At 43.4% G+C, this 15,978-nt stretch overlaps 1 protein-coding gene across 1 annotated transcript in view; it reads left to right on the top strand.

Annotated features, from left to right (window-relative positions):
- The window catches only part of B3GNTL1 (UDP-GlcNAc:betaGal beta-1,3-N-acetylglucosaminyltransferase like 1), a 2,124,914-nt gene that overhangs the window by 57,192 nt on the left and 2,051,744 nt on the right, over window positions 1-15,978 (top strand). The window contains exons 2-3 of the mRNA XM_069654544.1: window positions 13,298-13,414; window positions 15,356-15,455. Coding sequence (XP_069510645.1) covers window positions 13,298-13,414; window positions 15,356-15,455 — 217 coding nt within the window. The remainder of the gene's footprint in view (window positions 1-13,297; window positions 13,415-15,355; window positions 15,456-15,978) is intronic.

Below are 15,978 nucleotides of genomic sequence, written 5' to 3'. Positions count from 1 at the left end.
TTCACTGAAATGTTGGCCTTAAGTGAATAGCAGCCCCTTTGGTGATCCTGATAGCTACATTCTTGTTGTCAGATTGCGCCTACTGGCAGGGGTGGAGTGTTGATTCTGAATGTGGATTTTGTTTTATACGTTGCATGGTTTTGGACATTCCTTTTGGGTTGGGAAATCCATGTGCATTTTTAGTTGAGCTGTGTGTTGTTCCTCAATTCTTTGTTGAGCTGCAATGAATACAAGAGAATTCTTTTGTGTCCGTCAACCAAAATAAAATCTATAGTAGATAACCACTCCTGAATAGAAATTAATCGTTTTAACAATTTCATGTCAGTTGTCTTGACAATAAAATGGCCCAACAAATGCATAAGCCTGAAGTAACACCTTATTTCATAGGCATCATACATTTCTGCCATAGTACATTTCCCTACATTGACTATGAGCAAGTTTGCTCTGTCAATTATAAGGTCCTCTGTTCTTTTATCTGAAACCTTTGGAATGTTGTTTTTGTGCATCACTTCCTTTGTCAGTTTCCCAGACTCCTATGCATTTCCTATTTTAGGTGCGTTCTGCCCCACACTGAGTCAATACATTTACCCCTTGATATTGGTTTGCAGCATTTAGCACGGTGGTGGTCACTGAAGAGATGTCACTTATTGCTTTACATGTGGAGACATTGACAAGTGAAGAAATCGCTCTTCTTTTTCCTCAGTTTTACTGTATTATTCTAAATCTGGAAATACTTCCAGCGAGTCTTGTTGTCAGCACATACCGTTTATATTGAATTGCAGGTTGTAGATGGCAACAAGTCTGAATCGCTGTGTAACCCACTGTGAAATAACATGGGAAGGTGTAACAGACAATGAGGACAGTGCCAAGGAAACACTCTGTTAGGGGAAAACCCGGTACTCTTGCAGGATCAAGCCTTTGTCGAACACAGTCGTGGTGGCAGAGCTGGCAAGGTACAGGCTGGATCAAAATGAAGGCTGAAGGCAGAATATGGTTTGTAGCAGAAAGAAGGTTGCTGGAGAGTATAGGCTGAACAGAATGAAGGCTGGAGGCCGTAGAACAGGAGAAGACCGGAGTACTGGAGTTTAGGGATCGGGAGAGAATGGCACAGTGAACAGAGAAGACAGGAGGCAGAACTAGGAACATGGAGCAAGAACGAGAAATAGGGCAAATACGAGCGTCAACTTCGGTGGCGAACTCACTGGTGCAATTGTGACGCAAGGAGCTTTCTGTTGCTGCTTCCTATATTGCACATTTTCCCTTGTGGGAAGCAACAGGATCTCCTCTGCGTGAACGTGCTGAAGTCACGCAACTCAGCGAGACGGCATTAGCTGTCGGCCATCTTTGTGTAGGTAATGTGGAACACAATTACCAGCGTTTCCAAAGGCACCAGTCAAGCAAGAGGTATCGCATGACAATTGTGTCATGTGGAAATTTGTCAGGGCTGTTTTCATTTCTTTACCACGTCCAGCCCAGGGTATCCCCTTTTTCCTCCTGTCCTCTTGTACCTCTTTGTAGTTTGTCTTCACATTTATGGGGGTGGTAGAATTCAAAGGTTTTTCTGACTTCCTTTTTTCACCTGAAGTGGGCCTTCCTTGTGTTAGGGAGAATTCTCATAAATGTGCTAATTTACCATACCTTTTGAGACCCCCAGCAACATTGCTGGATTTCTAGGACTTTCATTTTTACCTGGAAATAGTGTGAGCCTTTTTTCCCACTCTTTCATGTATTTTACTTTTGTGTTCTGTGGATATGGAGTTTTAGACAACTCCATAAGCATCATCTTTTTCTTGTGTGTCACACAGCGCCCTCAGTGCAGTGGCACAGGGATGTCTTTCAGACTTCCCAAGGTTTAAATACCTTCTCTGGGACTGACTACTGTCTCCCTGTGAATGTAAAGTTAAATTGACTTTGCTAGTCTTTTTAAATTGCTAGACCCAGTACACACGCCTTACAGCAGAGTGCTGGAGGGAATACCTAGTGATCCCTATGCCTAGAAAACTTATGTTGCCCTCAAAAGCTACCCTTTCCTCTCAGAATGGCTGGTGGTAGTGGTATTACCATGTTTTTCCAGACCGTGACCCGTTTAAACGCCCTGGTAGCTAAAATCCACCAGAGCCATGTTTTTCAAGATGGCGTCTGAGCCCCCTCTGTAAAAACAGGCTCTGATTAACTTTTTTCGCCATTTCTTTTTGGAAAGGTCCTTCTAGTGTTTGTCTCTGCGCGCCAAACCAGGTTTGGTCCCTTTGTTCGCTGGCCTTTGGCAGGCTTCAGTGTTGAAGCCCCTCTTTGGCACCTGAGTGTCTGGGGTGGACAGGATGTGAGGGAGGTGCCCGAAACCCCCTGTGCTTAGTCTCCTATGATACCTGAATGCACTCTGGCATGATTGGCTGGCTGACTGTCTGGCAAGGACAGCCACCCTGCTGGGTGAGTGACAGCTAGGCTGGAATGAATGGGAGCAAACTGTTTAAAAGCAAGTCTCTGGGACTTTGAAGGCAAAGTCGACCACTGGAACGAAAGAACCGAAGACAAGCTGAAGGAAGAAGACTGCTGCAACTCCTGGACCGTTGGTTTGCCTGGTGAAGCCCTGCTGCAGGTCCAAATTGCCTAAAACTCCCTCGACAGAGAAGCACTTCAAGGACGACTTCTTCCCTTGAGCTGGTCGGAACAACCAACTCGCAAGCCACCTGGAAACCATCTCCATACTGGTCGAATTTTCTTCAGAGTGCTGTTGAAAACCGGATAGCCAGTGAGCAAGATACCAGATTGTGGACTTTAAGGCACTCACACCTTAAACCGACGTTTTGCCAAGCTTGTGGATCCTTCCCCGTGCAGTGCAGGAACCTCCCAACGTCCTCCCTCTTGTCCCCTTGACTGAGGCTCAGGAATAGCGATATCTGCAGCAACTGCCAGGAACAACTGCTTCAGCTACAGCTTCCCTCACCGCATACTCCCCCCATCCCCATGGCTTCTAAAGCGCTCAGTTACTTCCCAAACCTAGGTCTATGGTCAATAAATATCTTAATAATAATAATAATAATAATTATTATTATTATGCCAATAGCCGCACAAGAGAAAGATTGAAGATTGTAAGGGAAGACTGCAGTAGGCTGGCCAGCTACAGTGGTGTTCAATGGAAAAAGTAATGCCATTCAACATCTAGCCACCCCATCGGATTTGCTCCCCAACTGGTCTATTTCCAGAGTGGTTGGGTCATCTCACCCTCAATACCTTGCATTGAATTAAACACAAGTAGTATGTGAGACTGGAAACTGCCAACTACTTTCCTTGTGCTCCCCTATTATGGCGATATTTAATTTTTCCTTTGTCTGGTCTGTGAATTAAAAAAAGTATCCCCAGCCCCAAAGGACGGACGAAAAGGGGCAAGCAGCATTAGGAGAGCAGCAACAATGTATTCTTACCTGAGGAAGGATGCTCAGCCAATTAGCTGAGGCTACAACTGCGAGCATCCTGTACCACCCGCAACCCGAGCCCCTTCCCTGGGTGCTGACACTTTTTTTTTGGGTAGGTGCCTTAGATGACGTACCTTCTGCATGCCTTCTACCTCTGACCTCCACATCATCCCTAAGTCCCCACCCCTAACCCACTCAGCTGCTGGGGTTCCCAGCTCCACCACTCCTTCCCATCGGGCTTCTTAGTCCCTTTTCTATTTGCTATGGTGGCGGTCATCCTGTGTTTTTTTTATGGGACATTGAGCAAGCACAATATGCATGGCTCAATATGCATAGGGCCCATCTCTTGAAGGTAACAAAAAAAATATTAAAATTATTCACATCAAGATGGAGACCCATGATGTGAATAGATATCACGCCCTTGTCAGGGGTGTAATGGCCCTCAGCCATTATGAGGCTGTTGTATCGCTCAGGCGTGCCTAGGCTTAGGTTGGTTGGCCGTTACGGCCCTGTACATCCCCGAAGTGGAAGTGATATCTATGGTGCAGACTACCAAGAGGATGTGGGCTAGTTAGAAACAAATGGCTCAGCACTGTTAACATCGATCAACGAGCGGTCCCCCTGTGCCACTCAGTTCCTTTGCCCCATGTCTTCCCTTGCCTCTAGACCCTCAGCCATTCCAGCTTGTTCTCCTTGTATATAACGCTCAAAGCTAATTTTTCGCCTAACTCCCCCCCTGAAAGCTGTAGGAGTATAGCAGTGCACATAGCCACTTCCTCTACCTTGCTTCCGTTTCAAACTAAACAAAAGCAAATAAAGTCCAAACTAAGAATAAGAAATAGGGAGGCTCCAAACGTGACTGCCACAGCACCGGCAATGCACTTACATAATCTGCCCCGAGTCCTCATATGTGACTCCACCCCTGCATGCTTCTTGTTCAGGTTCTTGTTCCTCCTGGTCTCCTGCTTCTCCATTACCAGGGTGTTGCTAGGTCTGGAAAAGATCTAGGGCTACGCTAATGTCGGGGCTAGCTAGCCTTTTGGTTGTAACCCCTGAGCTTCTATCCGGGGCTGCAACCAAAAGACCCGGGGCTATAGCCCCCTTAGCCGTCCCCTAGCAACGCCTCTGGGGCACAAGCCCTACCGGATTTCAGCAGATCTCGAGCTACACCAGTGTGGTTCGGTGAAGAAGATCAAGTGTCCTGGGTGACGCTGGAAACATTGCAAACACTGTGCGGCTGTCTTACCAGGCACTGCATAGACTTTCAGTACCTGTAATTACAGTCGCAGGATTTCACTGCATTCAAAAAGGGTGAGCAGCAAGCAAGCAGCGACTTCAGAGTCTGCATCCTGCACTTTTGTGCATATAATACAATAGGAAAGATTTTGCTTCTCTGCATTTATCCGTACCAACATCAAACCCTGAGGTAAACACCATTGTTGTACGCCCTCTAAAGTTGATTTACTGACGGCCAGCAGCCACAGAGCCACTTTTGGGGATATATACATATTGTGTATAGATTCTCGCCCACCTCGATTTTAAACTGTTCACTGGGTTTTCATATTTCTTTCCTTATTGGTGCATTCACACAAGGTGAAAATGTATATCAGAAGGGTATATTGTCAAAATAACTTACTCATGAAAAAGCCTGTGAACTCCTGCTCCTTCATCTACCTACAACACCAAGGTCCTCACATAGCTCCCCCCAACCAGTTCGTGACAGACGTGCAAGGAGGAGAACGGGACTTAAGATAGAAAGTATTTACATAGGAACGAACAATTACACAGTATAATTCCATAAATAAATAAAGAAATCACGCCCCCCCCCCTTCCCACCAAGAATACTCCACTCTCAGCAAAACCTATAAGCACCATCCCATAGAGGGTAGCCATGACTGATATGTCCATCATAATGAGCCCAGTGCCTGATACCCATTGTGTGCCCAGGTACTAAGAGATTGGCAAATGCAATACACCCAATATATAGAAGATACCTGGTGAGGGAAGGCCTGCTACTCCATGAAATATACAATAAAGGAAATATTTAATGGCTGCAACAGTCTAAGCTCCTTCTTGGATCAGCTTCAAAAGAATACATGAAACAAAGTCCTGACAGTGAAGGTTCAACAAGTTGACTTTATGGCTGGTTTAAGTCATAAAAAACAGACAAAAACCACCCCAGCTGTGTCTAGAGGGCAACCACTGGGACAGGTCCAATTAGAACTCTCTGAAACAGTGTTTTACCCCCAGCAGCCCAAACATCTGATCATGGGAAGAACACTGCTCTCACAGTTCGGCAACAGGGTAGGGGGGTAAGGGGGTGGGCGAGTGGAATAATGATGTGTTTTACAGTGAAAATGTTTGCATACAATATCCCCAAACAGAAGTTGGTACTAATAAAGAACAGGGTAGGGATGATCATGAGAGTATTGCACTATGTAAAAACCACATGGCACAGATAGAAAATTAAATGTCAAGAGATCCAGGATAAAAGAACCTTTCAATGCTTCATGTCAAGAAACCTATAAACAATGGAACTGGTAATGAGCGAATAAAAGTGCTTTCCTTGCTTTATAGCAAAGATGTAGGACACGAGAGTCCTGGATAGCTTGCATTACCTTGAGCTGTGGTCAAAGAAATCTTCCACTATTGTTACTGACCTGGACACGCCTTGAAGACTGATTTGAATGGAAAGATCACAATCTTGAAGCTTCAAAGCTGTTGAAATGTGTTTGTTCATCTTTTGATCAGGTTATTTTGCATTTCCTGCACCCATGTCTTACAGTTTCATTCCGCTCTTGTTTTCCACCTTTGTATAATGCTTCGATCATTGATTTATTCCGTAACCTCTCTACATTTCCTCCCCATTTGTCTTATCAGTACTATCGTTTTGCAATTCTTGTCTACAGTTTTGCCCCTTCCTGAACTGATCCTTAATAGAAGACAATATGTACTCTCTTTATCTCTTTCCACTCATCTTTTTATGCTAATTCTACTGACTTGGATTCCTTTGTTTAAATCAGTTTAATTGTATTGTACACCATCTGTATGCACTAATGGCTCGTACTTGAAATGTCTTTTACTAAAGATTTGAAACGTGGGTCTCCTTTTTCGTGACCCAATATTTCCTTGGAACAAATAAACAATGCTTGTCACGGGCTGGAACATTTGGAAGGAGACCAACATTGCCTTGACCTCATTTAGAATGACTGAATCACAAGTTAAAGACTAAATGATTAGGGCATAGACAATTATCTCCTATGAACAATCTTTATTCAAATATAAAAAATTCTAAATGTTTGCTATAAAAACGATAACAGGTTAATTGTTGTGTTTGTTCTTTGGGTACTGGGTAGTTAGGGCTGAGTTCCAGGGCCCTCTTTTATAGATTACCAATATTTCGCTGGTCAGGGAGGTCCACTAGTGTTACCACCAGCATAGGGCCAGTTGTTGCTGCTGGGACTGGGGCAGCTGCTTCTTGCAAGGTTCCAGGCACTGAGGATTTGAGTAGTTGCACTCTCTGTTCCCTTGTTAATTAAGAAGGCTCTCTTGAATGACACTTGTGTTTGTGATGGCAGTGTTTTGGCTTGATCTGCTAGGTACAATAAATGGCAGCTGGAAGATAAAGGAGGGATGTGTATGCACCTTTCTTTTTTGTGTGTGTGCTACATGGTAACGGCATTTTGGAAAAAACGAAGGTATATTCCTAGGCCGCCCTTATACACTTAGGCCCACCAATCGGACTGGAGCTTGAGGCGTACAAAGCAACTTCCTTAATTCGGCTCTCTTTCCCCATTTGTTGTGCCCCTGCCTTGCTTTTTAGTTTGCAGGTGCTAAGATATGTATGCACTTTGCATTTTCTTGCCTTCTGCCCTCTTTTTCATTGTTGTTGGTGAAGTGTTACTCCCAGGCTCACCAGAGCAATCTACAGCCACTGTCTGACTACCCCACGAGTTATGCGCATGGAAGCTGGAGGCTCTAGTTTCCCATCCACTGCAGCCTATCTCTGGATGCCTTGCCACTACACCTGTGGTCCCAAAACGTCATACTGGCCTTTCAGGAAACCACTCAAAAACAGACTGTTCAACTGAAACCATACCTGTATACTCTGTATCTGCTGCTCTCCTGCTCCCCCTCTCTACCTCCTCCTCGCCCTGCTCATCGATACACCCCATTCTGTAACCAGCGCCTTGATGCCGTGGGTTTTGCGCACTTTATAAATGCAAAAATAAATAAAATAGGGAACACTGATGCTGCGCTTGCCACTCATTTCCGTCATCTGCTTGTGTTCAAAGAGCGAGCCTGGGCTGCAGCATGGGGCAGATGTTCAGGCACCAGGCTTGATTGTTTTCTTTCCCAGTGAATGTGCTGGCCATGTTTGGCATGGCACCCCCCTCTTTCTGGCCCCATAGTGTGCCCATGCTACATAGGCGAAGGTTGTATGTCCCATTTTCTAATGATCAGGTATACTTTGTGGGCCACTCCACTATTACATTTGGGCAAGTGCTTACATAAGTCTGCATAAGCGAAACCATTTTATGTACATACAGCTTTAGTGTTGGCTCATGTTGATTGTATTAAGTCTGCAACAGAAAGAACTAATATTGTATGTATTCACCCCAATGCCTAGCCCTCAGGAGCTTCCATCCCTATTTCTACATTGTTATCATAGTAATTAGTCCACAGCAGCAGGACCAATTGCATCATGGAAATGCGTATATGGTTGGAACAACTTTCATTCTGCCACAGCACAACCGTTGCAGATGTTCAGAAGGGTAGGAGAAGATCACAGGCCTGCACCAGCACAGCCCTGGCTACTGGGAAAGAAGAGAGGAGAGCTGCTGTAGTGTATACAACAGTGCAAAGGCCCTCATTGCCTGTGCTCTTGTTCTGACCCTGCCAACTGCCTGGCGTCAGCCATTCAAGTCTCTGGACAGGAGAACAGAGTGGATAAGAAGGGAAGGGCCGACTTGTATACTTCACCGAGGTAGTGAGGAAACATTCTTAATTTTGGGAAAAACGAACATTTGAAATTCTTGCCTGCAAGGTCGATAAACTGCATTAGTAAGGAGCGTGCCAAGATATTTCCAGAACTGGGACAGTGGATGAGCCATTTCACCACAACTCTATTCGCAGCTTCATCAAACTAAAACGTCACTGAAAAGCTGAGAAAGAAATTATTTTGGAAATTCGTGTCAGAAGGGATGTTAATGTTAAAGGATATTTGTACCGTGCACTATCACCACCAGAATGGTCCCCTGGCGCTCTGGCGGCTCTGAAAGAGGGAGAGGGGGTGGGTGAGTTAGTGGGAATGAGCTGGAAAAGTGCAAGATAGCAGTGATGTGCTGTTGGCGGCCTCAGCCCGGTGGGTCTGTTGGCTGGGGTTGGGGTGTTATACAGTCGATAGTTGTCGTGTCCTGTTGTGCAACTCTATGTGCGGTTTGTTTTGTTGTTTCAGTGTAGTGAAGTTTGTGCGGTTTGCTGCGGTTTAGGCTTGTGGTTGTGTTTGGTTAGAATTTGAGAGGTGTATGCAGAGGGATGAAATTGTTAGTGAATGGTTAGTTGGCATTGCTGTCCTTGCAATTAGATCTAGGTGTGATGCCTGCCATCATTCACTATTACATCAGAGTGTTGCGCCTGCTAATTTTCAACATTCTGTGTAGATGTGAGGCAGGCTAGTGATCCTGATTCCATTCTAGCGTTGTACTTGTCATCATTCACAGTTTCATTTAAGTGTTCTAAGATTCACATTTTGTCTAGATGCGACACAGGCCAAGGTTAAGAATTCCATCTAAGTGTGGCACATGCTACCATTCATAATCCTGTCTAGATGTGACGCAATCTAAGGTTAAGAATTCCATCTAAGTGTGGCACATGCTACCATTCATAATCCTGTCTAGATGTGACGCAATCTAAGGCTAAGAATTCCATCTAAGTGTGGCACATGCTACCATTCATAATCCTGTCTAGATGTGACGCAGGCTAAAGTGAAGAATTTCATCTAAGTGTGGCACATGCTACTATTCATAATCCTGTCTAGATGTGATGCAATCTAAGGCTAAGAATTCCATCTAAGTGTGGCACTTGCTACCATTCATAATCCTGTCTAGATGTGATGCAATCTAAGGCTAAAAATTCCATCTAAGTGTGGCACATGCTACCATTCATAATCCTGTCTAGATGTGACGCAATCTAAGGCTAAGAATTCCATCTAAGTGTGGCACATGCTACCATTCATAATCCTGTCTAGATGTGACGCAGGCTAAGGTGAAGAATTCCATCTAAGTGTGGCACATGCTACCATTCATAACCCTGTCTAGATGTGATGCAATCTAAGGCTAAGAATTCCATCTAAGTGTGGCACATGCTACCATTCATAATCCTGTCTAGATGTGACGCAGGCTAAGGTGAAGAATTCCATCTAAGTGTGGCACATGCTACCATTCATAATCCTGTCTAGATGTGACGCAATCTAAGGCTAAGAATTCCATCTAAGTGTGGCACATGCTACTATTCATAATCCTGTCTCGATGTGATGCAATCTAAGGTTAAGAATTCCATCTAAGTGTGGCACATGCTACTATTCATAAACCTGTCTAGATGTGATGCAGGCTAAGGTGAAGAATTCCATCTAAGTGTGGCACATGCTACCATTCATAATCCTGTCTAGATGTGATGCAATCTAAGGCGAAGAATTCCATCTAAGTGTGGCACATGCTACCATTCATAATCCTGTCTAGATGTGACGCAGGCTAAGGCGAAGAATTCCATCTAAGTGTGGCACATGCTACTATTCATAATCCTGTCAAGAGGTGATGCAATCTAAGGTTAAGAATTCCATCTAAGTGTGGCACATGCTACTATTCATAATCCTGTCTAGATGTGACGCAGGCTAAGGTGAGAAATTCCATCTAAGTGTGGCACATGCTACCATTCATAATCCTGTCTAGATGTGACGCAGGCTAAGGTGAAGAATTCCATCTAAGTGTGGCACATGCTACCATTCATAATCCTGTTTAGATGTGACGCAGGCTAAGGTGAAGAATTCCATCTAAGTGTGGCACATGCTACCATTCATAATTCTGTCTAGATGTGATGCAATCTAAGGCTAAGAATTCCATCTAAGTGTGGCACATGCTACCATTCATAATCCTGTCTAGATGTGACGCAGGCTAAGGTGAAGAATTCCATCTAAGTGTGGCACATGCTACCATTCATAATCCTGTCTAGATGTGATGCAATCTAAGGCTAAGAATTCCATCTAAGTGTGGCACATGCTACCATTCATAATCCTGTCTAGATGTGATGCAATCTAAGGTTAAGAATTCCATCTAAGTGTGGCACATGCTACTATTCATAATCCTGTCTAGATGTGATGCAGGCTAAGGTGAAGAATTCCATCTAAGTATGGCACATGCTAACATTCACATTTCTATCTAGATGTGATGCAAGCTAAGGCTATGAATTCCACCTAAGTTTGGCACATGCTAACATTCACATTTTGTCTAGATGCGACACAGGCTAAGGTTAAGAATTCCATCTAAGTGTGGCACATTCTCACATTCAGAATCCTGTCTAGTTGTGATGCAAGCTAAGGCTAAGAATTCAATTTAAGTGTGGCACATGCTGACATTCAGAATCCTATCTAGATGTGATGCAGGCTAAGGTTAAGAATTCCACCTAAGTGTGGCACATGCTAACATTCACATTTCTATCTAGATGTGATGCAAGCTAAGGCTAAGAATTCCACCTAAGTACGGCACATGCTAACAATCACATTTTGTCTAGATGCGACACAGGCTAAGGTTAAGAATTCCATCTAAGTGTGGCACATGCTACCATTCATAATCCTGTCTAGATGTGACGCAATCTAAGGTTAAGAATTCCATCTAAGTGTGGCACATGATACCATTCATAATCCTGTCTAGATGTGACGCAATCTAAGGCTAAGAATTCCATCTAAGTGTGGCACATGCCACTATTCATAATCCTGTCTAGATGTGATGCAGGCTAAGGTGAAGAATTCCATCTAAGTGTGGCACATGATACCATTCATAATCCTGTCTAGATGTGACCCAATCTAAGGCTAAGAATTCCATCTAAGTGTGGCACATGATACCATTCATAATCCTGTCTAGATGTGACCCAATCTAAAGCTAAGAATTCCACCTAAGTACGGCACATGCTAACAATCACATTTTGTCTAGATGCGACACAGGCTAAGGTTAAGAATTCCATCTAAGTGTGGCACATGCTAACATTCAGCATCCTATCTAGATGTGATGCAGCCTAAGGCTAAGAATTCCATCTAAGTGTGGCACATGCTAAAATTCAGAATCCTGTCTAGATGTGACGCAAACTAAGGCTAAGAATTCCATCTAAGTGTGGCACATGCTAACATTCAGAATCCTGTCTAGATGTGATGCAAGCTAAGGCTAAGAATTCCTTCTAAGTGTGGCACATGCTAACATTCAGAATTCTGTCTAGATGTGACGCAGGCTAAGGCTAAGAATTCCATCTAAGTGAGGCACATTGTAACATTATTACACCTGTCTAAAGGTGACAAAGTTACTGTTGACCGTTCTTTATAGGTGTAGCACTAGTTACCATTGGCTAGTATGTTGGTGCGTGATGCAATGCAACATTTACAGTCCAGCCAAGAGTGGATTTGGGCTGGTAGTCACTAATCTCTCTAAGTGTGCATGTTGTAAGACTATGGCAGTCTACATTATGAAGAGGTAAGGTAGAGTGGTGAGGGCCTTCTGGAATAGATTAATTGCTCTACATCCCACAAATGCCGCACTTACAGATTTGTTGGTGTCTGTTGGCTGCTGGCTTCCTTTGCTTCCCCTGCAGACACCTGCAGACACATATTGGAGCCGCCAATGTGGGAGCCGCCCTTGGCCTTGGGGCCCTTAGCCACGGGGGCTGCCGGGCAGGGGTCTGCCTGGGAGGATTCTGGATATGGTGTCAGTTTGCCTTGAAATGTGCAACCTCTGGTTCAAATTATTTTTCAGCTGCATGAAATCTTTTTTCCCCCGATTTATAGAGAGATTTGTTGTATTTTGTTTGGATTTTCTTCTGTCTGTACCATTTACCCTCTGTACACACAATTGTATATTTAGACATGAGGCAATAGAATATGGAGGAGTGTACACATGACAGTGTTACTCTTTTACCCACTTTACTGCCACCATCCCGTCTAGAGGGATGTCCTGGCACCTACAATGATATGTTTACATGTTTGTTATTTTAAAAACTGCATTGAAATAACATATGACGAGGCCGTGGAACGCCAATCTTGATTTGGTGCACTCACAGCTCACCGAGAGAACAGGAGTCATGGGTGTTGTCATGGTCAGGCTGGGACAGCCCAGGTAACAATGAAAAGGTGGACCTCAATTGCAAATATCAGTTTGTTACTTTCTGTGACAACTGTTTGAGAACTATCAATGGGGGAGATTTTGGTATATGTTGTTGCAAACAGTGCCTTTTAAAGCACATTTGGTCGGTAACTTGGATCAAAATGACCAACTGCACAGTGCACAAACTCATCAAACAGGGCTACTTTGACTAAATAAATGCGCTCCTATTACCCTATGGCCATTTTGAGCATAGTAGGCTTTGTGCCTGCAGATAGTTGTTGGGCACCATAACGGTCTATGTCTCACCCTGCGGCCGAGAGCTGTAACAGCAATATACCCATCTACAGTTGTAAGACCTGTGGAGCAGGGATGGAGCTAACCCACAGCCCAGCCCCCTCCATGCTGCACACAGGCCTTGATTAAAATGTGGCCATGAATCAGCAGGAGTACAGAAACGAATATGGACATCGTCAAGTATATTGAGAGACATCTGATGAGCCTCTTTTTGCTTTTCCACAGTCTATTATTATACCTGTCCGCAACGCAGACCCATGGTTAGACGAATGCTTGAAGTCCGTTTTGGAACAAGACTTCCAAGGAAGTCTGGAGCTGTCCATCTTCAATGATGCTAGCGAGGTAAATATACTTTTATGGTCACTTTGGAATCTATGCATTTGGATTCATGTTTCTAATGCTTCTGGTCTTTATATCCTAGATTTGAATATTGGAAGTAACTGATATTTTTGTGGACAAATAATTTCCATTCTTGACAAGAATATTTTTATTTGTTGTAATTTATTCTTCTGTTGTAGGTAGTAACTGCTAAAAATTAAAAGATACTATTTTACCCTAAGGGCCCGCATTCGGATCTGGCAGTGACAGCCATAGAGTGCTTCTTTGAGGCGCAGTGTGGGTGATGCCAGTGACTGGGACAACTGAATGGAGCCGGGTCGGTGGAGGCATGGGGAGACGCCTCTGTATCGGCTACGTCCTGTCTGTGTTTGGAGTATCCTACCGCAAGTGGTCGTATTGGGCAGACATTCCGGCATAACACAGCCCGATACCCTGCTTTTGCTTCCCGTTCGCAGTTATCATCAGGAAAATAAGTGCACATTCAGGCCCTGCTTTAGTCTTTGGTTTGAAATAACAGTATCTTTATCAGTATTTCATGCATTTTATCGTAAATTGCAGTCCTAGATAGATTTTTGAGGCTGGTATCATGAGAGTTAACAATTGCGTTTTGTGGCTGTACTCCAGAATATTAAATACACATGCAAATATAATCTCAATTAATTACTACTTCTCCTCCATGTCCTGCCTTCCCCTCATCCCCTCCTCATTTGGCAAGTCCCAACAAACCATGCACGCTGCAAAGGTTCCATAACTAAGAGTTGCACCTAATGCAAATCTCGCTCAAGATAAAAGGTCACAAGTAGTTTCATATAATTAAAAAATAATACAGGTGATCAGTGCTCCATATATGAATTCGAAATGGGAGTATTTAACTGCCTATTTTATATAATTGGAAGGAAAATGGTTTTTAGGGAGTAAAAAAGGAAGTCCAATTCCCAACGGAGCATCTTCCAAGTGAGTAAAAATATGTCTTAACTATGAAACAAATGTTTTAGTAGTGTTTATTTCTTTGCACCTAGGTATTCATGCACATTAAAAGATACATTTTTCGCTCTTAGGCTCAGACGGTAGTAGCAGTTTCTTCCTGTGGCTCTACATGGACTACTGGTACAGCCAAAGCCATGGACCTGTGTGGATGAAAGCAAAGGACACGCTCCTATGTGTCTGTTTCATATTTATTATTGGCAGTATTTTTACTCCCTATTCTTCTTTTCCGGGGCTGTTTGCCAATTTCTAGGGAGCAAAAGTGGCCAATAAACTCTTAATCTGTTGAGCTGGAGATGATGGAAGAGGGGCAGCTACCTTTCCGATCAACTAGGATGCACACAGCTCAATAATTAGAATAACATTGATCATATCCAGATGGCCACCATCACTTAGTAACCACTTAATGCACCAAGATCCCACGTTGCATCTTCAGGTAAAGGTCAACCAGTGGGCCTAATTCTGAACACTGCAAGAATTTTAAGAATGTTGTAGTAGATGATTTCAATGCAACATTTAATATATGTAACTATGTATATCGATAGTTTAGCAGGTGTCTGTGAGCATCATCTCTTCTGTCAGTGGGGTGTCTTTGGCACCAGCTACTTTCCATTGCAAGGAATATCTTTTGCTGTTTTGGTTAGCCTATTATCTTACGCTGTCATTTGATGAATTCCACTTTGGAAGATAATAATTGATAACTATTTCAAGCATGAGCAATATGAGTTAAAATATAGTAGCTTAAAAACACTAAAACAAATGTTCTCCATAACTGTTTACAGTTCTATGTAAGATTACATGAAACCCACTATAAAGTAATTCATATATTTTTTTAAAAAACTGCTTCATTAGAAAATATGTTAGTGTTGTGATTTAGTTTAAATATTGTGTGGCCGTGTTTGTATGCTCTGCTGCTTCAATGTGCTTGTTCTTATTTTAATCAACATAATCTCTCCTTAGGACAATTCATTGAGTATTATTGAAAAATGGCAGCCCAGACTGGAGGAGAGAGGCATCACTGTAGTCATTGGAGGGCACCAGTCTGCAAAACCCCGTGGAGGTGTGTATCAAATGTATATAGAATGTTTGTTAAGTGTTTGCCACATTCATGCAATGCATGCCGCATGGACACTATAACGTATGCTTTTACAATGTTCCAGTACCACTCACTGGTTATCAACTCTTCCTGTCAATCTGTCATTAGCATGGCACTAACACCCATACGTACAGGTTCATCCATCGCCCAGTCGTGCTTATTGCATTGCTTTATCACAGAGATTCCTTTTATTCGGCCAACTGCTAATAGCAAACAGAGGTGGAACAATGCATTTGCTTTCCAAGTCCCATAGAGTTCTTAATCAGATGGTACACAGTGACATGATTGGAAAAGGGACCCCCACTGCTCGGGTCATTCTCAAAGCAGGGAAAAAGAAAACAAAAAACTGCAATTTCTGTTTAAAATCCATTGGGTGAAGGAATGGTATGCATGGAATGCAGGCCTGGAAAGGTTGCCTTATCTAAAGGACCATGAACCTGCTGGAAACCTGGAATAACACAACAGTGTTCACTGAAAACAGTCCACA

The sequence above is a fragment of the Ambystoma mexicanum genome, chromosome 3q, assembly GCF_040938575.1.
Source record: "Ambystoma mexicanum isolate Mex_15411 chromosome 3q, UKY_AmexF1_1, whole genome shotgun sequence".
Lineage (NCBI taxonomy): Eukaryota > Metazoa > Chordata > Amphibia > Caudata > Ambystomatidae > Ambystoma > Ambystoma mexicanum.
Note: the sequence above shows the minus strand (reverse complement) of the source record. Positions and strands in the feature narration are given on the sequence as shown.